The sequence below is a fragment of the Sorex araneus genome, chromosome 6, assembly GCF_027595985.1.
Source record: "Sorex araneus isolate mSorAra2 chromosome 6, mSorAra2.pri, whole genome shotgun sequence".
Classification (NCBI taxonomy): Eukaryota; Metazoa; Chordata; class Mammalia; order Eulipotyphla; family Soricidae; genus Sorex; species Sorex araneus.
This window is the reverse complement of record NC_073307.1, coordinates 115,982,770-116,006,552: the sequence shown is the minus strand read 5'-3', so window position 1 is coordinate 116,006,552 and position 23,783 is coordinate 115,982,770. Positions and strand designations below refer to the sequence as shown.

Here is a 23,783-nt window from a genome sequence, read left to right as displayed (position 1 = left end):
GTTTGGCAGCTTCTTAAAAAGTTAGGCTTTTTCTTTTTAACCTTTTGGACCCAGATTTTCCATTCCTCTAAATGGATACTTACCCATGAATATTCACAGCATTATTGACAGTAACCAAGAGATGGGAACAACCCAAATGCCTGTCAATTTACAACATATGGCATATCCATACAATAGAAAGCTTTTCAGCAACAAAAAATAGTGAAGTATGAATTCACACTGTCTCAGAAAGGGACCTAGACATGTTATACTAAATGAGATAAGTCAGACAACAGAAGGCTTATTCTGTGATTCCACTTAATTGCTATTCTTAGAATAGGAGTAGAATAGAGGTTATTAGGGACTGGAGGTAGGTGAGAAAGGGAAATTACTTAAAAAAAACAGAAAAATTAATATATACAGAAAAACGAAAAGTAGAAAAATTCACCTGTGATCTCACTGCCTAAGATAGCCAAATACCTTCTTGTTGATGGTTTTAAAAATTTTTTTGCATAATGACTAAGAACCAAAGCTCTGAAGCTTGAACTTTCTGGGTTCAAATATGTACCTGCAACTTCCTAGCTCTATGATATTTTTATGCTGCAGATTCTTGAAATAAAGCATCAAATAACAATAAATACATTTAAACTAAAACCTACTTTAGATGATTGACTTATAGACCAAATTGGATAATGTGTTTTAATTGATTATCACACTTGATTATCACACTGCCAGGATCATAGAAAGTGCTAGTAAGTGGCATAGCTAGTACGTGGTAACTATTACATACATGTATAGGCATAGAATATTTTCTAACACTGGAATTACACTTTACCCATGGTTTCTCTTACCACCCTATTCTAATTTTCCTCTGTAAATAAAAGTTGTTTTCTTTTTTTTTGGTGGGGTGTCAGCAAACACATCAGTGCTCAGGGCTTACTCTGAGCTCTGAACCTTCTGGCAAGGCTCAGGGAACTATATAGAGTGCTGGGAACTTAACCTGGTTTGACTCCGTGCAAGGAAAGCACCCTACCTGCTGTATTATCTCTCTGGTCTTTAAATAAAAATCATTTCATTTTATTATTTATTTTTTGTTTTCTTGTTTTTAGGCTACACCTTACTCAGGGTTACTCCTGGTTCTGCATTCACGAATTACTTCTGGTGCTTAAAGGACCATATGTGATGCTGGGGATTGAACCCTGGTTGACTGCGTGCAAGGCAAGCTTACTATGTGTTATACTCTCTTCCCAGGCCCATAAAAATTATTTTAATGACTATGTAGTAGCCCATGATACAGCTGTAGTATTATTTATTTAATCAACTTTGTATTGCTGAATATCTAGGTTTTGTGTGTCTGTGTGTGTGTGTATACTCGCCAAGAAATGAGGTAGTTTTAAATTTTTCATTATAAAAAAATGTCATTATGGAATCCCTTGCTTACTTCTTCCCCAGAGGGGCAGAGTAACTGGCCCTGCTCTGCCTTCTGGACTCCTCTCTCCAGTTCACAGGGTCCCAGGCTGAGAGGCAGAATTGAAGTTCCAGCCAGGCAAAGGTACTGTTCTTTAGCTGGGCCTTTGCCTCCCCCATTGGTAGGGTAAGACCCTTACCAGAAAAAAATCTCAGGGAACCTTTTCCCTTTTGAGGCTCTGTGATTCTGCTGCCAGTAAGCCATGGATTTCTCCTGCTATGTGGCCTTCCTCAAGGCTGTGTGTGCTTGAGTATGCTTGAATGGGTGTTTCAGCTTCTATTTTTGGCATTGTGATTTTAAACAAGGCATAGATTTGTGTCTGTCTCGTCTCAGAAGCATGCAGCTTTTGCAGGGTGGCTTCGTTCTCCACCAGCCATTCATTCACATTAGAAGAAATGCCCCATTAGGGAATAAGTGTATGGTGACTTCCATCATCACAGAAAAGAATGGAATGCTCTCTGGTGTGTGTGTATGTTAGTGGAGATGGTGATGGTGATGGGGGGGGGAAGGACAAGGATTTTTGGTTTCTTGGTTTGCCATCTCCCTCCCCCACTCACTCCTCTTCCAGATTTCCTGTCTTTATTCCAGAAAGGCTAGCTGAGCAGAGGTGGGTTTGAAGAGCTGTTGAGTAACCAACACTTTAGAAGAGCAGGTCATTATTTTTCTGAAATAGTGGATATGAATGAGTCAACTCTAAGAGTTCTCACTTGTGAAGGTATCTGAGAGAGAATTACTTTGATTAATAGACACATTCATTTCAGGATCCATAGTCTCAGAGATTCTTACTTAATAAGTCTTGGGTAGAGCTCATGTTCTTCATTTTATTTTTTTGCAGTGCTGGGGATTGAACCCAGGGCCTCACATCTGCAAGGTATGGGCTCTATCATTGAGCCACAGACCCATTTTCAAACACAGCCAATGATTTAGATGTTCATCTCAGATGTATTACCCTGGCATCTATGGCAGGATTTGTACAAACTCTCAAAGTCCATAAAGGCCAGGCTGGTAATGTCACATGTTTGGGTGTGACACTGAGTGTTGGTGACTATGAAGAACAGGCGGAACGTTCATATCTTTTCTAAAGGGCAGAGGTACTGATGTTTAGCCAGTTGTTGTCATGTGATAATGCTGATTTAGTGTTCTTAGATATTACTTGAACATTTTCACGAAGAGTTAGAAATCCAGATTATATTGTAAAATACATACTTTAAAATATGCATAATCATTGCAAAAATTAAAAAAAATATTGACTGGTGGATGTCTACAAATCTGGCCCTGAATATTCCTGTGCTTGAAAATGCTTTTAACTGGTTTTTAATTACTCATCTTAGTCAAAATGATGCTTTTGATCTTGATGCACAGGCAGCATCCTATTTTTGGGGGCTGTTCTGTGGGTTTCAGGATAACACCCAACATGGCATGCGACAGAGAGTGTGTGTGTGTGTGTGTGTGTGTGTGTGTGTGTGTGTGTATTTCTTGCTGTTTGGGTCACACCTGGCAATGCTCAGAGGTTACTCCTGGCTTTTCACTCAGGAATCACTCCTGGCGGTGCTCAGAGGACCATATGGGATGCTGGGAATCGAACCCTGGTCGGCCGCGTGCAAGGCAAATGCCCTACCAGCTTTGCTATCACTCCAGCCCCTATGACAAAGTGTTTTTGAGCTAATGCCTTACTAAAAAATTCCTTCACAATTCATAGGGTTTCTTTGACTATTCTTTCAAAAGTCATTCTTCTCATGAAGGTTTATATATGTATCTATTACCTTCCAGTTACCTGAGAAGGAAACTTCTCAGATTAAAATGAAAATTGATCTTTAATTGGCTTGAATGACAACTAATTATTTTCTCCCAAGTTCTCCTGTGTCTTTAGGGATGTATTTTTTCCTCCAGGGGAGCTCTTAATTGCTGTAAGCTTTGCGGGGTGGGGGGGGGACCGAGGGGGAGGAGGGAAGGGAAGGGGAAATGATAGTGATTTAGTCCTTCCTTCCTTCCTTCCTTCCTTCCTTCCTTCCTTCCTTCCTTCCTTCCTTCCTTCCTTCCTTCCTTCCTTCCTTCCTTCCTTCCTTCCTTCCTTCCTTCCTTCCTTCCTTCCTTCCTTCCTTCCTCCCTTCCTCCCTTCCTCCCTCCCTTCCTTCTCTCCATCCTTCGTGTTTTATTTGTTTGTTTCTTTGGGGCCATACCTGGTGATGTTCAGGGCTTATTCCTAGTATTCAAGGATCACTCTGGGGGTGCTCTGGGGACTATATATTGTGTCAGGGATTGAACACGGTCTGTTGCATGCAAGTCAAGTGACTTACCCCTGTACTAGCAATCTGACTCAGAGCATTTTGAATGTTTGACATTTTGAAGTGGAATGACAAGTAGATTCAAGCATATGATTTCTTGCTTGCTGAGTAGTTAATTTTGTGTTAAGTTAAAAAAAATTAAAGAAATGGAGTTAAGGCTTGGAAAGATAGTATAGGGCTTAAGATACTTTTTTTTTCTTTTTGGGTCACACTCAGCGGTGCACAGGGGTTACTCCTGGCTCATGCACTCAGGAGTTACTCCTGGCCGTGCTCGGGGGACCATATGTGATGCTGGGAATCAAACCTGGGTCGGCCGCATGCAAAGAAAATGCCCTACCTGCTGTGCTATCACTCCAGCTCCTAAGATACTTATCTTGTATCTGGTTCAACCCCAGCACTTAATATGATTCCTTAAGCACTGCCAGGCATGACCTGTGAGCACATATCAAAAAAAAGGGAAAAATAAAAGAGAGAAATATAGAGTCTATATGGGAGACACATTAAAGCAAAATGATGTTTTCCTGACAGCTCAAATAAAACCTTGTTCCTAATTTTTCCTCACAACTATTTATTAAAATTTAATTAATACACCATAAAATAACTTAAGAAATGAAAAATTCAATTATTGTTAAAATATTTACTGAGTGGTGCAACAATCAAAATTATTTTCTATCTTCTAAAAGAAACTCTATATCTGATGTTAATTCTTGGCACTTTGTTCTGACCACTATGAATCTATTTTTTGTCCCTATAGATTTTCCTGTCCCGGAATTTTATATAAATTGGACCATATAACAGATGGGCATTTGTGTCTGGTTTATTTCACTCAGAATGTTTTCAAAGTTCATCCATGCTTATATGCATATAACTATATATACTGCATTTTTATTGCCAAGTAATATTCTCTTGGGGCCTGGGGAATAACTCAAAGGATTGGAGCACACGCTTTGCATGCTGGACTCCTGGACTGGTTGCTCCTCCTCGAACAGCAAAAGAAAACCTCCAAATAAATAATATTCAATTTTATGAAGATAATCACATTTTGTTTGTACATTCATCACTTGCTGCTATGGCCTTGAATATGCAAACTTTGGTAAAAACATATTTTTGGCTCTTGTAGGTGCCAGGTCATGCTGAGGATCAAACCCATACGCAGGGCATTGCACAGACCAGGCATGTACTCTACCATTTGAGCTCTTAACCCTGGACATAAGTTTACGTTATCTTAGGTATATACTTAGGACTGGAATTTTGGGTTGTAAGGTAACTATATTTAACTGTTGAAGGAAGTACCAGACTATTTTCTAAAGTAGTATTTTACATTCCTACCAGGATGTATGGGGATTAGTTTTTCCATGTTTTTGCCAAAATTAATTTTTCTATTTTTTTAAACGGTTGTTATCCTAGTGAGTGTGAAGGGGTATCTCATATTTTTTATTATGCAAGCTGAATTTGTTCTTGATTGGTCTTATTTGACTGTTCTTTAGCTAAACAGTGTTCTGTGGCTTCTGATGATCTTAGGTGAATATGAGTGGGGTGAACCACTAGAACTGGGAGTAGGGGAAACTGTACAGGGGAAATCGAGATAGTATTTGATAGAGGCATGAAGCCTGGGAGTCAAATAGTACATTTTCTATAAGGTAGGTTTGCTTGCTGGGTTTCAGTGTTGTTGTTTAGACTTGAGGGAGTCTAGTGTTGTGGGGTAATAGTTTATTAAAATAGGTTTTACTGAACATAAGTTTTTCCTTCAAAATCCAGAAATACATAGTTTATCAGACTGAATGTATTGCTGTTTCCTCTTAGTTGTCAAACTATATTTTCTTGACTTCTTTTTTTAATCCTCTCCTTCTCTTCCTCTTCCTCTTTATTTTCCATTATATCCTCCTCTTCATCCTCCTCCTCCTTCTCTTTGTTTTTGAGACATACCTGGTGCTGCTCAGGAATCCCCCTAGAAGTGCTCAGGGAACTGTATAAGAGGTGCAGAGGATCGAACCCTGGGTGGGCTGCATACAAGGAAAAAGCCTTACCTTCTGTACTGTCTCCCTCGTCCCAGATTTCCATATCTCCTTGGTGTTTTTTGTCTGTGGGGTTGGGGATTTAACCAAGGTCTTACACATGTAACACAACAGCCCCACCACTGACTCAATCCCCAGATCATTCATATCTTCTTGAAAAGAAAGATTTTGCATTGTACTTAGGATGGTGTACTAGGACACTCTGATCATCTTCTTGGTTCTGGGGATTATAGGAAATTTCAGGGTTAGACAGACACTGAGTCATTTGAGGAAAGTATAATTGGCCTTTCATCAGCTCTTCCTTGACTGGATTCTTCTTTCTTTCTCTATTTCCCCTATTCACATTAAAATTAGAATCTGTCATTGAGGTTTTTCTGACTACCATCGCAGTATTCTACACAACCTTCTCCATTGCTGCTTAAAGCAGCTCATTTTCTACCATGCTGAAGAAAAGTTAAATATCTTTGAGAACTTAATACAATATTTGACTTTGGACAGTTAGAATGGATCCTGTACTATTGTGGAAAAATCTCTAAGGCACATCATTCATTCAATTAATGCAACTGGAATATAAAGGGCATATTTAAACAAAGTAATTGTGTCAATGTTAAACTTACTGAAGCTGATAACAGTATAGGTTAGATGAGATTTTTTCCTATTATTAGGAAATATTGCTGATGCACTTACTGATAAAGGACCATAATATGTATATAACTTATGCTTCAATGATAAAATAATATATATGAGTTATGTAAATATATAAACATACATTTATAGATATATTCACACATAGATGAAAGGGGAGAATGGAAAGGCAAGTAAGTTAAAATGTTCACAATTTTTGAATTTGGGTAAGGGTGTATTGATGTTATTTATAATTTGAAAATGTTCCTGAATAAAAAGATTTTAAAAGTACAATCAGTTTATTATTTAATTTTGTTCACGATTGTGTGGTTCCTGAAGGGCTGGGCTAGTCAGTTCTTGCTTGGGGTCTCTCCTGCAGTTGCAGTCAGGCACCAGCAGGGGCAGTAGTCATCTGAAGGGGTGGATGGAGTCAGCTGTCCACAAAGTCTCACGTGACTGGCAGTTGTTGCCTGAGGTTGGCTGGCATCTGGACTTTTGACTGGCAGGCCTACACGTGGCATCTCTACCATGACAGTATGGGAATGTGGTTTGCCAAAGGTTTCGTTGCTCCCCGAGTGACAATTCCAAAAGAATGGGTGAAAACTACATGACCTCTTTTAAGGCAGTCTTGGAAGTTATATAGAATCTCTTCTGCTGCATTCTTCATATCTGAGAGAGCACTGAGAACCTGCAGTCATGTTCCAAAACTGCCATAACTGCGTACTATGTGCCAGGCAGTTATATGTGGTTTAGATATAGTAACTCATTTAATTCTTAGTAACACTTCTCTCCCACACCCCTGTCCTGTGAAACAGGTGATCTTACTATTCTTTTAATTTTCTTTTTGGGTTTGGGATACATCTGGTGGTGTTCAGGGATCAGTGCTGGGTGTTCTTGGGAGACCATATGTGGTACTGGGGATCAAACTGAGGACCCGAAGTTCAAGGGCCTAACTTCAGTACTATCCCTTAGCCTCTCCATTCTTATTTTAGAAAAGAGAAAGCGGAGGCAATGGAGGTCAACTTCTCAACATCATCTCATTAGCTGAAGACCCAGGGTTTGAATCTATACAGTATGGCTCCAGAATCCATGCCTAAACTATTACTCTGTATTGTTTCTACATTGGAGTGTCCCTTGAGGATACAGTTGGAGCAGATAATCCACAGTCAGTGGTATGCAAACTCCCTTAACACATCCAAAACCTTTTTTAAAAATAAAATTTATTTTTTATTGAGTCACTGTGAGCTTTGAAATCACAAAGCTTTCTTCATGTTTGAATTTCAGTCATATAACGCACATCCAAAATCTTAAGACACAATTCTTTTCTTACTCAACTGACTTTTACATAGGTTTCTTTCCCTGGAGTTTTTCCCCTCTGTTATTCATTTACCTCTATGATTTATTCTTATGGTCACTCCAGAAGCCTCCCCTAGCCATTGTACACTGGAGTGAGCTCTTCTCCTGGTGGTACACATGAAGTAGTTACATGTCTGCTTTCCTAGTTGTCTTTCTTGGACTCTAGGTTCTGAGAGCAGGGACATTATTTGCTCCAAAAAAGGATCTCTAGCATCAAAGATAGTGTGGTATGTCGTGGGTAAATAAGTCGAAGTTAATTTCTCACACTGACACTCCTCACACACAATAACCTGATATTTCTCACACACATCCCCCCCCTCACCCCCCAAGATCCACTTCTGATGCGGACAAAAATCTGTCATATTCACACTTGTCCCACACACTCCCAGTCACTGCGACTTATCCCCATGCCGTCTCTGCCACATTCCTCACACACCCTCGCCACCACAAGCCCCATCACACACAAACACTGACACATTTCTTATCCTCAATCACTGTCACATAGTTGGGCTTCTTCTTCTTCTTTTTTTTTTGCTCCCCCGTTCGCACAATCTCGGTCCACCATCTGCACTCTTGAAACAGGATGTTTACTCGCCTCCCCAAACGGAGTTAAGATGACAACAGCTCCCTTCTTCACACGCCGCATATTTCATGCACACCATCCCTGACACCCCCTGACATGGATAATTAAGGCCACGCCGGCTCCTCTCTCCTTCCCACACTCCCCCCTGGCAGCCGCTCCCACTCTCGCTCCCACACTCCCCGGCGCCCCCACACGCACGAGCCGAGTCACGGACCCACGGGAGGGGCAGGAGGTCCGCGGGGTTCTGAGCCCTTGGTGGGGGTGCGGGCGGCGGTGTGTGTGTGTGTGTGTGTGTGTGTGTGTGTGTGTGTGTGTGTGGTGGGGGGGTCAGCTCGGGGAATCTCCGCCGCGGCCCGCGCGGCCCCGCCCCGGCGCGCCCCGCCCCTCATGCATATGCAGTAGCTCAGCCCGGCGGCCCGGCCCCCAGACGGCCATTTGTAGCGGCGCTGGAGGCAGCGTTCGCCAGGCGCTGCGGAGACGTGGAGCGACGGGCGCGACCCTCCGCCGCGACCGCCCCGCACTCCCCTCGCGCTCGCCCCGCTTCCCCCGAGCCGCGGACGGGGGACCCGGCCAGCTCGGGCGCCGCGCCGCCGCACGGACCGGCCCTTCCGGCCAGCTCCCGGGCGCCCGGGAGGGACCCCCCGCCCGGCCGCTCGCCCGCAGCCCGCCGCGGCCGCACACGTCCCCGGAGCCGGGCCTAGGGCGGGCGGAGGCGCGGCGTGGCCGGGCTGGGCTCGGCGGCGTCCTCCCCATGGCCGCGGCCGGCTGGCGGGACGGCTCCGGCCAGGAGAAGTACCGGCTCGTGGTGGTCGGCGGCGGCGGCGTGGGCAAGTCGGCGCTCACTATCCAGTTCATCCAGGTGCCTGGAACGGGCCTGGCTGGGTGGGTGTGGGGGGGTGGGGGCGCCGGCCGGGGTGTGGGGGGGGCTCGGGGCTACCTGTGGCGGCGGCGCTGCCGCCCGCGACCCCGCCCCGGAGGCGCCGCGCCGGCCCCGGGGGGCGGGGAGGGTCGCGCGCGGGGCGGCTCTCGCCCTCCCCGCCCCGGGGGCCGCGGCGGGCTGCGCCCCCTCGCCTGCCCCGCGCCCGGCTCGGCGTCCCGGGAGTCGGGCTTCTCAGGAATGTGGCCGGGAGGGCGGAGCTGGCAGGGTGGGAAGCGCCGATCTACCTTATCGCCGCGGCGGGCGCCCGAGCCCTCCGGGAGAGGCAGCGTGGCCGCGCCGGGCTTCCTGGCCAACGGGGCCCGGGCGCCCCGGGCGCGGGGCTGCGGGGGCTGCGGGCTAGAGGAAGGTGGAATGCTCGGCCGCACCCCCCACCCGAGTGCCGGCTCTGCAGCCGCCCCCTGTTTTTGCCCCGTCGGTGCCCCCAGTCGTCGGTGCGCTGGCGATCGAGGTGGCAACTTGGCAGCCCCCCCCCCCCCCCGCAGCCCCCCACTCCGCAAGGTCCCCGGGGCTTCTCGGCGCACGCCGAGTCCTGGAGCTGCTCCTTTGCCAGCACTGTGTGTTTCTCTTTGTGTGTGTGTGTGTGTGTGTGTGTGTGTGTGTGTGTGTGTGTGTGTGTGTGCTTTCAAGTCATCTCTTAGGTTGTCGGGCCGGGTGGGAGTGTGGGCTCCTGCCCCCGGGAAATGGTGGCATCGAGGAAGTTAAGGATGTGCTCCGGAGCCGTGAGACGGTTCCCGAGGAGTGCCTGGCCCGGGTGAAGTTGGGCGGCGTCCTGTGTTAGCTGTGCCCGCTCCGCTCCTGTTCCCCTCTCCTCCCCGTCTCGCCCTCCTGGCCCTGCTGCAAGGCGGCAAGTCAGAGGGGTTAATAAAAGGAAGGTGGAGTGCTTTATTGTTAGCTTTTGCTCTTGGTAAGAGGTTTGAGTCATTTTCTTTCTCTTTATTTTTGAAGGGAATTTAAAACAAAATGTGAACTGAGAGAGGGGAGGGAGGGAGAGAGAGAAAGAGAGGGAGAGAGAGAAAGAGAGGGAGAGAGAGAGAGAGAGGAGAGGAGAGAGAGAGAGAGAGAGAGGAGAGAGAGAGAGAGAGGAGAGAGAGAGAGATTTCTCTTCCTTTTGTCAATCTAATAGGTGTGGCATACGCAGGGAGAAAGCGAAGGTACCCCAGTTAGAACTATCGGTAGCAGACATTCTTAGTATTATAAAGAGTACTACCCTTGAGACGCTCGGGTGGAATATTTCTGGTTTCGGTTCTACCCTCCTTTTGTGGTCAGTTGGGTTACGTGGCCAGCTTATTTCATTTGGTGTGGATAGTGATTTTAAAACAGTCCTGTAAGGTAATTGGGATCGCAAGAATAGCTGTTTCTATAATTTCAATGGATTGGAAACTGCTGCTAAAACCTCTGTATCCGGGAAGATGTTTGTGTAATGAGCGTTTACAGTATGCTCATTAGTGGGTTAAAAATCACACTGAGTAAGAGGTGAGATTATACAAAGTGAGATGTAAGTTTAGCAAGCTGCAGAAGCGAGGATACTGTCATGCTGCTGTTTCCTTAGGGCCAAGAGAGACTTAGTCACTGATAGCAAAGCAAAACAATTTATAACTGTCTCTTTGGTGACTTGAGTTAGATCGGATCTCTCAGGGGGAGGGGAATGAGATAATAATGCTGAGTTCCAGGTAGTACACAGTTCTGTCTGAAAGGTTTAAATCATTACTACTATTCCTTTAGATGGTACTTTGCTAAATTTTTTTGGGGGGGAGGGGTACGAGCAGGGACCATCTAAATATAAACAGATTTGTAAGCTAATTAAAATAATGGATCTATTTTAATTTTTTGGGAACTAGAAACCTTTAAGAGAACGGTTGTTACTTTCTTCCTAAGAACTTTATGCAGTTTCATGACAGAACTCCTTTATGAATTGTATTGTATGTATCTATGTGCTCTAGATAGAAAAGAGTAAATTGTGTCTGTGAGAAATACACATATTCAAACATAGAGAAAGCATGTGAGCTTTGAGTCATCCAGACGAGAGCACCTGTCATTATTGGAGGTGTATTGAGCTTCATTGTGCATTATTGTGTGTGTGTGTGTGTTAAATTGTGGGAATGTTCTCTACATTATATGTAGTAGGAGCTCAGTTAATGATGAGTAAGTTCTGTACCACATTTAAGTGCAAAGGAAATTGGGACTCCAGGAAAAATTAGTTTGGGGAGGAATGATGAAAGTACTACAGTTGGAGGCTTTATGTCAGAAAAGGTTCTGTCTTCTGTGACAGTGGGTGAGTATGGAGGGAGGAGCATGGCAAGGAGCAGAGTGGGATAGGGGGTGGGCCAATGGCAGGGAGGAACATACATTCTGATTTTAAGTAGATTTTCTGGAGAGTCAAGAGGTGAACTCTCAGTTTTGTCACTTGCTGCGTGTGTAATCTTAGGCAAATCATCTCTTGGTACCTCAGTTTTTTTCCATATGTAAACTAGGGAAATAACATAGTACTACATATTGTCACTGTGAAAGTTAAATGAGTTAAAGTTATGTCAGGTCTTCTGGTAAAGAGGCACTTTTATTGTTATTGTATTAATCTTTGATTGCGTTGTGAAAGTGACTGTTTATCATCTATATTTAACAGAGCCCTATTTATTGCTTGACTCCCGGGAAATTAAAATGCATTCCACTGTGATTGTCTAGCAGTAGTTATTGGAGGGAGAAAAGATACCAGAAGCATAATCAACTTAAGTTCTCTTGGATCAGAATGTCACAAATTGGTTTTATTTGTTATTTCAGCCTCTGAAATATGATACTGTTTTTACAGTGTTCCTTATGTATTTCTGTTACCTAATCCTAAAAAATAATAAACAAATTGTGGAGTGGAGAGCTTTTTCAGCCTTGGCTTTCTTTAACCTCAGATTGACATGTTTCTTTTCATGCATATGAAGGGCTGGAAAACCAGAAAATTATGCACTGATTATTGAGGTACCTTTTTCTTTTAGCTGGCTCAAGGTCCCCCATCTCAGGTAATGGTGTGTAATGTCAATCTTTTGAAGGCTGTATTTTCTTTGTAAAGTTGAGTGAACACATCTTGCACTGTCTAGATTTGCAAAATCTAGGATTTTTTTGTTCACTTAACGAGCTATTTTTCTTTGATCACCTTTTTCAGGTTTTGTATCCCTCAGTTTCCCCATTTGAAAAGGGACGCCAATAGAAATTAGGGTTTTGGAGACAAGAAAACTAGTATAAACTAATCATTTAGCAAAGTACTATCTACAGATACATGTTTTTACCTGGTGTACTTTGCTTTTGTTATTTTTAAAATTTGTTTCCCCAAGTGTGACTTGTTATTCATTTTTGGATACATAATCTGATTTATTTTAAAATTTCAACTAGTTAGCCTCCACCCCCCACCATACACAGTTCTCCATCTGCTTGTTTCCTTCCCTTCCTTTCTTTTGTTTGGTAGTTAGGTTGGTCGGGTGAATGTTGGTGCCATTTTGAGTTGTGGATACTTTTTTGATTGATTTTAGGAAGTAATGGACTAATCATTGGGGTTTTGGGTTGTTTATCTCGTAACTCTGATAAGGGACCCTTCATGTTACATAGAATTAAAAGCAGGAGTTTCACGGGTTTTTTTTTTTCCCCTTCATTTAACATCTTAACTTTATTTAGCTATTTATCAGTTATGGAAGCTGATTTCTCATGCATTCAGTGGCAATCTTACTGCAACCTATTACTTTGGACCTGGCTCAAATGTTGCTCTTTACCTTGACTTAGTCTTGCTGAGTGCTTTTTCCCCTCCCGGGACAGAATCCTAGAAGAGATTTTAAGATTTAGTATTTGTGGTTATAGTTAATTGATTCAGTGTGAGGGTTGTGAGTATAAATTCCTGAATTGCTGTTCTGTTGTTGTGTTTTGAAGACTGTAATCTCTTCTTTCAATTAGAAATCATTAAAGATGTTTTCTTTGAATTTGAAACTATAGAATTTTCTATAGTATGCAGATAATTATTTTATGTTTTCAGGGTAATTTTCAACTGCATTCTTATCATTAAAAAATGAGATCTGGGTTGGAGAGATAGTACAATGGGTAGGCCGTTTGCTTTTCACACAACCCACCCGAGTTCTATCCCCGGCATCCCATATGGTCCCCTGAGCATTGCCAGGCAGGAGTAATTCCTGAATGCAGAGAGCATCACTGTTGTAGCCCAACTACTCCCCACTCCCCTCCAAATAATAAGAGACCTTTCCTAATGGTGGCACATACTAGAGATTTCCTTCTTTTGTTAAAAAGTGATTTCACTGCCAATCTTTAGTTGCAATTGCAAGGCATTCAAGATTACTTTCTTATAGAGAACAGCTTCTGTCAGGGAGAAACAGAAATTTGAATTTAGCATTTCTTAAAATGTATTCCTCTGGAGAGAGGGAGAGGGAGGGGGAGGGGGAGGGGGAGGGGGAGAGGGAGAGAAGTGCAAGTGCATGAATACACAGATTTCAGTACTGTAGTAGGTTCTCTTCTGTTGAGGTCAAGTTCCCTGCTTTCCCCTGATAAAATACCACTAGAAAGCAAAGTGACAACAGCTTAGTACTACTGGGATGGTATATTACATTCATCTTTATTGCCAAAAACTCATGGGTCTGTCTTAAGCTTTGAAGTGAAAGTCCATTATGTTTGGAATGCAAATCGGTAACTTCAAAAGTAGGGTAGGGGTAGAGGAGACCTCTAAAGTAGTACCTTTTTCCTTTTTTTTTTTTTTTAGTTTTTTTAAAGGTTCATTTTCAAATTAAACTCTCAAAACTTAAATTTTTCAAGTTAGCATATATCTTATAAAATTGAAATTAATTTTGTTATACTATGTAGGCACTTTAAAAAAACCCAAAATTCAGGCAGTGCTTCTCATGTTGACCCCATTAGTTTTCAGGAGTGCCACAGGTGAAAATAGCTTACATGGGGGCTCATGGCAGGAGATGAGAGGGCTGACTGGTACCGCAGGGGGCCACAGGAAGGAAACAAGGTTGAGAAACTCTGCTTTAGGGCTTTAGGGCATTTGTTTTGTTGTGTTCTCCTTACTGAAAAGTGATAAAGAGAAAAATAGTTGGCTTGTAGACAGTGTGGAGTTAGCAGTCATTGAATTTTCTTTAAAGGCTTTGATCTTGAATTGCTTTGGGTAGAGTCACTGAGTCTGTGTTTGAGATTGAAACTTAAAGTAATGTCCTTGGAAGTCCTTTGATTTGTTTATTTTTCTCAAAGAAAAATGTATCACAAGTTTTTACGAGAAAGAAAGATTTCTCTATTAACGTTTTCTGTGGTACTGAAAGAAGCAAAGAAATGGAAGTATGAACTTGTGCTCCAGTAGACATAATTAGATTTAGCTCCTTTATGTAATGTGAATTATAAGAAAGTGTTTTCTAAAAGCCACAATTTTTTTTTTATTATATGGTATTGTGTTGTTTAACTTAAAGTATTAAAATCACAGATTTTGTTTTTATTAGTAGATTAATATTGCCACAAATTTATCTTCTCATATGCTGGCATTTTCTACTAGGAGAACTTTTATATAAAAGTAAATGTCCCAACTTAGACTTATGAATATATATGTCAAAATGATATTTCTTCTTTTTTTTGCTTTTTGGGTCACTCCTGGCGATGCACAGGGGTTACTCCTGGCTCTGCGCTCAGGAATTACTCCTGGTGGTGCTCGGGGGACCATATGGGATGCTGGGAAATGAACCTGGGTCAGATGCATGCAAGGCAAACTCCGTACCTGCTGTGCTATTGCTCCAGCCCCGATATTTTTTCTTTTTACAACTTTGCCCAGATTTTCCAAATGCTAACATTTTGTGTTATTTGCTTTCTAACTACTTGCCTCATATTCATATCACTCACACACACACAGACACACACACACACACAAACATACCGTTTACCTAACTCTATTAGTACAAAGAGTTTCTGTTTTTTAAAAAAATCTCAGAGTAAAGTTCATAAAACCAAGGACATTTGCTTATATAAACATAGTATATAACCAATTATGTACTAAGATTGAGATGTTATCTAATATTCAGAGCTTTTTCAGATTTTGCCATTTGATAGCATTTGATAGTAGTGCCCTTGATACAAAAGGAAATCTCAAATTACATAATACATTAATTTTTTTCATGTCTTTAATTCATAATAGTTCTCTTTCTCTCTTTTCCCTTTGGTCTACACCTGCTAGTGCTCAGAACTTATTCCTGGCTCTGTGTTCAGGGATCACCTCTGGCAGGACTTGGGGACCATAGGGAGTGCCAGAGATCGAACCCAGATTACCCACGTGCAAGGCAAACATCCTATCCACTGTGTACTGTTTCTCTGAGCATCCTCTCTCTCCCTTTTTATTGTTTTTGAGCCACATCTGGAGACTACTCTTGGCTCAGTGCTGGATGGTGCTTGAGGTTGGGGACCATGTGGTGCCAGGGATGGAATCTTGGTCTTATGTACTCAACCTATTGTCCTATCTCTCCAGCCTGATATTGTCATTTTAAAATGACCTAGTTTCATTACTTTGTTCCTTAGTTGGTTTTGTCTGTTTCTTTATAATTCAGGTTATGCATTTTTGGGGGTGGGAATAACACAGTTGGTGTCCTCTCAGTGCATTATGTTAGGAAACATAAGGTGGATGTTGGTGTAACATTTACCTTTTGACTCAGTAATTCCCAATTTAAGAATTTTTCTTATAGATTAACTTCTAACACATGAAAATTTGTAACAAGGGGCTGAAGAAATAGCAAGCAGGTCATGCGCTTGTCTTGCATGCACCTGACCTGGATTTGACCATGCATATGGTCACCCATATGGTGCATATAGTTCGTGCCAGGAGTGATCCCTGAACACAGAACTGGTAGTAAGCTGTCAGCACTACCAGGTGTGGCCCCAAAACAACAAGTTAAAACAATGGTTAGGAGAAGGGTGCAATAAAATATGCTTCGTTTTTCCAATGGAGCATACTGCAGTTACGAAAAGAACCAGAAAGTCCCCTGAATTTTGACATAGTGTGTTTTCCAGGGCAAATTCTTCAGTAAAAAAGAAAGCAAAATGCAAAGTATTGTACTTTATACTGTGTTTTATGTTAGAAAGAAGGGGGTTAATTAGAAAATAGGTATGTTTTTGTTCATTGGGACAAAAACAATACAGGATAAATCAGAGATTAATGTGATTGGTTACTTATCCTTGAGAGGGAAGATGGAAATAGTGACCTTTCTGAAGCTAAGTTTCTGACTCTTGGAATCATTGGTACCATGCTAATTCATAGATTCTGTATGTAAACAGCAAAGCACACCAGTGAAATCAAGTGAAGAAGTAAAGGAACACGCTAAGGTGGAATATAACTAGAAACCAGTTTTATATATATGAACTGAACCTTATTTCAAACGAATAACATAGTTACACTGAAGCAGGAAAGGAAAAAAAGAATTTGGACCCAGTGTTTGGATTGTGTCCTTAGGATGAAGACAAAAAGAACTCAAAATAAACATTGCACTAGTTAATAGGCTTTAAAAAATTTTTATTCACAGAGGCATGGTTTTGCAATTTTGAAACAGTTTTCTGTAGTAAACATAATATGGAAAATAAGATCAAGACTTCTCTCATTTTTGGGGGAAGGGGGCCCACACCTAGCAGTGTTTGGGGGCCACTCCAGACTTGGTATCCGGTGGTTACTCTTGGTGGTGCTCTGGGGACCTTGTGGTACAAACCTGGATCTATAACATGCAAAATGCTCATTCCAGCTTTTTGAGCTATCTTTCTCACCTATAATCAGCTTTTAAAAATTAATTATTATTTTTTTAATGGATAGAGATGGGTGTTAGACATGTGGAAAGGGGAAAGAAGGAACTGGAATGAAGTAGAATGAACCCTCCTGTTAGATTGGAATCGAAAATGGTTTTAAAAGTACATAAATAGGGGCTGGAGTGATAGCACAGCGGGTAGGGCGTTTGCCTTGCACTCGGCTAACCCGGGTTAGATGCTCAGGGGACCACATGGGTCACTGGGAATCCCAGTGTCCCATGTGGTCCCCTGAGCACCGCCAGGAGTAATTTCTGAGTGTATAAGCTAGGAGTAACCCCTGAGCATCGCTGGTTGTGACCCAAAAAGCGGAAAAAATTTTTTTTAAAGTACATAAATAGATAAATAGATGTGTGTAGTAGACGCGTGTGCACTCATCTGTGCCTCTTCATGCTTTCTCTCCTGAGAGTGCCTTGACACAGTGGTCTCCCATCAGCAGTGAAGAACACCTGGTGTCTAATCCTGGCACCTGAACACTATTCTTCATAAAGCGCCCTTGGAGGACAGACTGATCCCAGTACTAGAGCAGGGGAAAAGAGAATGTGAACTTGAAGTATTGGATTGCTGGAAAGTACATAGGTGCTCAAAGCACAGAATGATGGCAGCATGTCAGGGAGACAAAGGTGGCTTGGAAGAGCTCCCACTGGTTAACTTTGGGACAGTTTGATCATGGAATTAAATAATGATAATAGCCTATTACTTCTCATAAATGAGCATAGTGATTCCATAGTGATAACAAGCTAGGAAAGTTCTTAAGGTAGGACTCTGATGAATAAGAATAGACAGAGTGGTAGAATTAGGAAAGTTACCCTTTGGCAGTCATAACAGTTTAGTAAGAATCACGTATGGATATTAAAACTAGTGGGTAAAAGTTTGAAAGGAGTTGAATGTTAACTAATCTCAAAATAGCTGCTCACAGATATTATTAATTATCAAAAGGAAATAATAAGTATAGAGAAGTTTGGCTATCATCACCTTGACTAAGTGATCAGTTAGCATTTCTAATGTTGCTTGATGAGAATTAATGAGAATGAGTTTGTTTAACTCAGTTAGGCCAAGGACTTGTGTTCCTCCCACCTTAGTTATGCACTGATTGAATTTATGAATTTAAGCCTAAAAGAGTTAAACTGAACCTAAAGGGGAGCAACTTTCTATTAAAAGAGAAAATTTCTGCTTAATTTTGTAGGAAAATGTCTTTTGAGGAAGGTTGATAAATTGAGGTAGGCCAATACACATTTTGGCCACGATTTTGTCTTTTGCACTTACTGTCTTTTTGCTATTACTGTAGTATATTTTTTTCCCTATTTCCTCTGATAGTTTTGAAAGATACAATTTCATCATTTTTCTATTTAGAGATACTTTAAAATTACTCATTTTTCTTATGAATTTATTGTATTTGTGGTAAACATGTATTTATCCTTTTCCTCTTCCTTCACTGTTGTAAAAATGGGAACATAGTGGAACCCCACTTCATGTCTGGTGCTTGAACATGGTTGTCTTGTGCTAGAGATTGTGTATACACTCCATTGTGGTGTTAGGTATCCCAAATGACAGTGCTGGTGGCATGTGCTGGTCATGCCTTCAAGGAAGGTGCTATTATTATAAAATTGTAAATAACTTAGTACTCTTTTCATTAAGGGTTGTTGCTTTTTTTTAAGAAAAATATTTTTGCAGTTGTGTCATACTAGTTAGAATGCTTCAAATAATTTATTGAATTATCAGTCGCAGAATTTCAGCAGTGAGAAATTCTGATAAATCAGCCAAGGCATTCTGTCAAATTTAGATTTTTGACTGAGTTATAATTTGGAAAGTTTGAGATAAGTAAGAGGGGTAGTTTTAAAATTTATTAAAACTGGCGTGTTTAAGTTTCCTTCTGAGACAAGTAGAAGAGGCTGTAGAGAGATTCATTAGAAGATTTTTATTCTGAGCCACACTCGATGGTACTTCTCCCTCTGGGTTTACTCCTGGCTCAGTGCTTGGGGAACTGAACGTGGGAGATTTGAAATGGGGTCTGCCGCATGTAAGGCAAGCATCTTAACCCCCATATTATCTCTCTGGCCCCCAAATATTATTACTTTATATTATAGCTAGAAGCCTTTCATAATTTGATATGTAAATTGTCTTTGTGCTTTCTCTCTTTAAAATATATTTCCATCTTTTCTCACAGAAATCTGTAAGTTAATGTCTGACTATAATGTACAGTTTTTTAAAGCTATTTTAAAGGAATTCAAGCAAGGATTTGCCAGAAACGTTTTCTGTTTTTTAATTAAGAAAAAAATTATTTTTGGTGTCAAGAACGTAACTCATGACTTGCTTTTGTGAGGCCCTGAGTTTGATCCCTGACATTGCACAGCTACCCTGCCCCATGCCTCCTCCCGGTGTCGTCTTTGTGCTATTCAGCATTGTGAACTTAAAATTTCCTCATTTCCTTCTCTTGCTGGTTTGCTGCAGGAACCTGGAGTGGCACACACTTGGTTGATGTGCTTGCCAGATGTCACACACTTGATAGTGGTGTTTGCACACTTGAATTTGGTGCTTTCACATGTGGTTGCAGTGCTTTCCAGGGGTCACACGCCTTCCTGTGCTCAAACACATTTGTTTATAGTGTCCCCATGACTCACACTACCTTGTGGCCTCCATGTTTCCAAACTGCATGGCACTCCAGCACTTGTGGTGGGCCTGTGGACACTGAATCTGCCGCTCCTATTTACCTCATAATCACAAGGCAGGCAGGCAGGCACGCACTCTACCATAAAAGTTATCCCTGATCCCGCAAGTGCCTCCCTCCCTCCCTCCCTCCCTCCCTACTTCTTCCTCCCTCCCTCCCTCCCTCCCTCCCTCCCTCCCTCCCTCCCTCCCTCCCTCCCTCCCTTCCTTCCTTCCTTCCTTCCTTCCTTCCTTCCTTCCTTCCTTCCTTCCTTCCTTCCTTCCTTCCTTCCCTCCCTCCCTCCCTCCCTCCCTCCCTCCCTCCCTCCCTCCCTCCCTCGTGCAGAGATTTCATGACCCCATCAACTGTTCAGAGCTCTGAGAGCTGCTGTCCCTCCGCCAGCTCTGATGCTTGCCACTGTGCTGCTGCCATCTTGACCAGAATTCCCCACAGGTACTTAGTGCTACCATCATCACCAGATATGTTGTGTGTACCCTCTTGGATCCTCTCTCTTGGAGAGGATTGTAAGACTGATTTTGTATTGTGTCCTTTGATACAAAATCTTGTACATTTTATGAATACTTGGATAATTTGCAATTTCACATCAGGCATCCTCTTCATTTCTTCTTCTTCTGCCCGATGTACTGTCTCCCCTGCCCCCCTTACTCAGACTTTATTAGAAAATAGTGAACAGTTGTGGGAAAAAAAAGTTTTTAGGGAAGATGTGTTGTATTCTTGTATGGTTCCACTGTATGTTTCTGAAGAGAATGAAGAATTATCTGACTTTATTTGGGATTTCAGAGTTTCTTTGTAGTTAGAAGATTATCTATCTGTTTCATGTGTACATTTCAGTCTTAAATTGTAGAACTTTGAGTAGTTGATCAGTTTTTTTCCAGAATAGTGTTTGGAAAAGGATACTCCTATTTTAATTTCCCTGGAAATTCTGACTCAGGAAATGTAAAACAGACTGAAAGTAAGGTCTTACAAAGATTTACTACTTTTGTCTTATTTCCTGGTGGGTTTTCTCTTATTGCCTCATTTTTGGTAAAATGATGACATGTGGATGAAATTACAACAGTCAGCAGTTTGTTAGGTGAAAGGAAAAAGAATAGTAAGCAAGTAGTCAAATCAAACTGCAAAGGAAGATTTGTGATAGGTACAACAAGAGGTTTCAGAAATCTTGTAGAAAAGGTGTGTGACTGTTAAATTTGTCATTTTGTTCCCTTGTCTCTGAAGTAGATGTGTCAGGAAGGTAGGTAATTTATCTTAGGGACTCAAATATTCAAGGACACCCAGGCATGTCTAACTTAAATAGAGGGAGGAGTGAATTTAAAATTAGAGAAGGGAACATGGGTTTAGGAAATAAAAGAAAAGTGGAAATAAGATATCTGGCAAAGATGTAGATTTGTGATAATTCAGGAGTTGTAGATGTTTAATATAATTTACCAAAATGAGATATAATCAACATTTTAGCTTCTTAAACTAAGGACTGCAATCATTATGGGGTCATGTATCTGAATATAAGGGTTGTAAAAGGTTTGTTTAAAATCAATTTATGATTTGTTACTAGTAATTATTTAATTTGAATATCTATTTTCTTTAAAACATTGGAATTTTAGAACAATTGATTCTGTGACTTAAAAAGCTATTCATAATGGTTTCTTATGCACATAATTTCCATACCACAATTACCCTCCCTTCCAAGGACCCCAAGAACCCACCCTTCCAATCCTCACCCATCACAACTCAATTGTGTGCATCTGTTATCTCACTTTGTTCTCCTTGGCCCTTGTTGCTACCTTGTTGTATCTTTAAGTCCCATGACATAGAAATAATTTATGACAGATTATTCTGTATCTATCTTTCTTTCCTTCTGAATGACTTAATTCAGCATGCTATCCTCTCGTCCCATCTATGTTGTTGCAAATTGCATGGTTTTGTTTTCTTAGCTTCTTTTTTTTTTTTTTGGGTCACTCTCAGTGATACGAACTGGCTCTATGTCCCGGATTATTCCTGGATTCCTGCTCAGAGGGCCATATGGGATGCTGGGGATTGAACCCTGGTTGGCTGCATGGAAGGCAAGCATCCTGCTATCTTATTGCTCCGGCCCGATTTTGTTCTTTCTTTGAACTGCATAATATTGTCTTGTTTATATATACACAAGGTTTTTTTTGTTTGTTAAGGCAAGCATCCTGCTATATTATTGCTCCGGCCCGATTTTGTTCTTTCTTTGTACTGCATAATATTCTCTTGTTTATATATACACAAGGTTTTTTTGTTTGTTTTTTGGTCACCCATCTGGCATCTGCATTCAGGAATTACTTCTGGGATGTTGGGGATCGAACCCAGGTTGGCTGCTTGAAAGGCAGGTGCTTTCCCCATTGTACAACAACTTCTTGATCTATTTTTCTATAGTTGGATGTTTGGGTTGTTTCCATATTTTGGCTGTTGTATTAAGTGGAGTGATGAATATAGGTTTGTATTTATCCCATAAAATTAATATTTATGTGTTTTGGGGATAAATGCCAAGAATTGGTATCATTGGAATGTGTAAACCTATTTTATTATACCTGGGTGAAAAGGTGTTATGAGTAGAAAAAGTTAAGGGATCCTTGGTTTTATCATCTTGCTTTAAGTTTTTAGGTATTGGCAGAAAATTCCCACGCCATTAAATCCATTTTAGTTACCTGCTTCTTTGTGGGTGGTACAGGTGGTGGTAAAGGGGATCAAACTCAGGTCATTATATATGTGAAATACTTACTAAGCTACATCTTAGGTTTCTAATTAGCTTTTTTGGGGGGCGGGGGGGGGGGCAGGGGAGAGGTGTGCCACACCTAGTGGTGCGCAGGGGACCATATGGGATGCTGGGGATCAAACACAGTTTGGCTGTATGTGAAGGTACCCTACCCACTATACTATTGCTTTGTTCCTCTAACTTTTTAATTATTGTATTATTTATTGTTAAAAATTCTGTGTCAACACTGAACTATTTTTTCACTTTTCAGAGTTAAGAATGAAGAAGGAATCTTTTAGTTGTTTGACCTTTACTATGCCTAGCAATGTGCAGGGCTTACTCCTGGCTCTGTGCTCAGGGATCACTCCTAGCAGGGCTCAAAAAAAAAAAAACAAAACCTCAAATGGAGTTTTGGGGATTGAATCAGGTTTTACTGCATGCAAGATAAGCGCCTGCCCATTGTATTATTTCTTGGATTCTGGAATAAAAATTGTTAAGGTTGCATATTAGTATTTCAATCTTCATCAAATACTGGATCTTGAGGTTATTTCTTTACCATTATGAAGTCTGAGAGGTTCTGTGGTCCTAATTTTAGCAGGTGCTGAGTTTTTCTGGGTGACTTTGTTTTGTTATAATTTGAACTGAGATTCTTAGATTCCCCCTGAACTCAGTTGGTCTTTATTAAATGTTAGCTGACTTAAAATATTTTTATTGAAATAATGTTGCATTTAACACATTTTATATATGTATCATGTATAAATGAGCATATGTATAAACTAACATAAAGAGAATCTGTTATGTAAAAATAGCAGTAAAAATCCTTTCCCCCATTTGTGATAACATGGTCTAAAGTAGTCCCCATATGATTGTTTCATATTTAAATGCTAGCTCTACTCACACTGCCAGAGTCAGTAACCCTCCACCATTGTCCCATCATCCCTTCCTCAAGACAGGGAAGAATTGTGCCTTTGGAATATTAATTTTGCATTTAAAAACAGTTTTATTTTTCCTTCTTAAGTTATTGCAAATTATGAGCCCTGATTTTTTTATAGAAGGGTTTCAGGAAGTAGTCATTTATTGACTGATTAGTCCAGTGAAGTTATCTGACATGGGTTACTTTAGTTTGTGGTTTTAGATGAACAGTACATGGTGCACAGCTGTTGCTTCAACAGCTTTCTTCCAGCTGTCTTACTGGATTGTCACAAAATACCCAACATTCTTTTTTTTTTGTTCCAATAGTACCCCTTGTAATATTCTATATTTTACTATTTAAAATGGAGTATAGTAATTAATGACCTTTTCATTATGCTTGTTAATAGCTATTTAGGCTGAAGCCCAAACAGATT

General features: G+C 41.3%; 1 protein-coding gene across 1 annotated transcript in view; it reads left to right on the top strand.

Annotated features, from left to right (window-relative positions):
- Positions 1-8,746: 8,746 nt before the first annotated feature.
- The window catches only part of RRAS2 (RAS related 2), an 80,958-nt gene continuing 65,921 nt past the window's right edge, over positions 8,747-23,783 (top strand). The window contains exon 1 of the mRNA XM_055143414.1: positions 8,747-9,169. Coding sequence (XP_054999389.1) covers positions 9,062-9,169 — 108 coding nt within the window. The 5' untranslated portion in view covers positions 8,747-9,061. The remainder of the gene's footprint in view (positions 9,170-23,783) is intronic.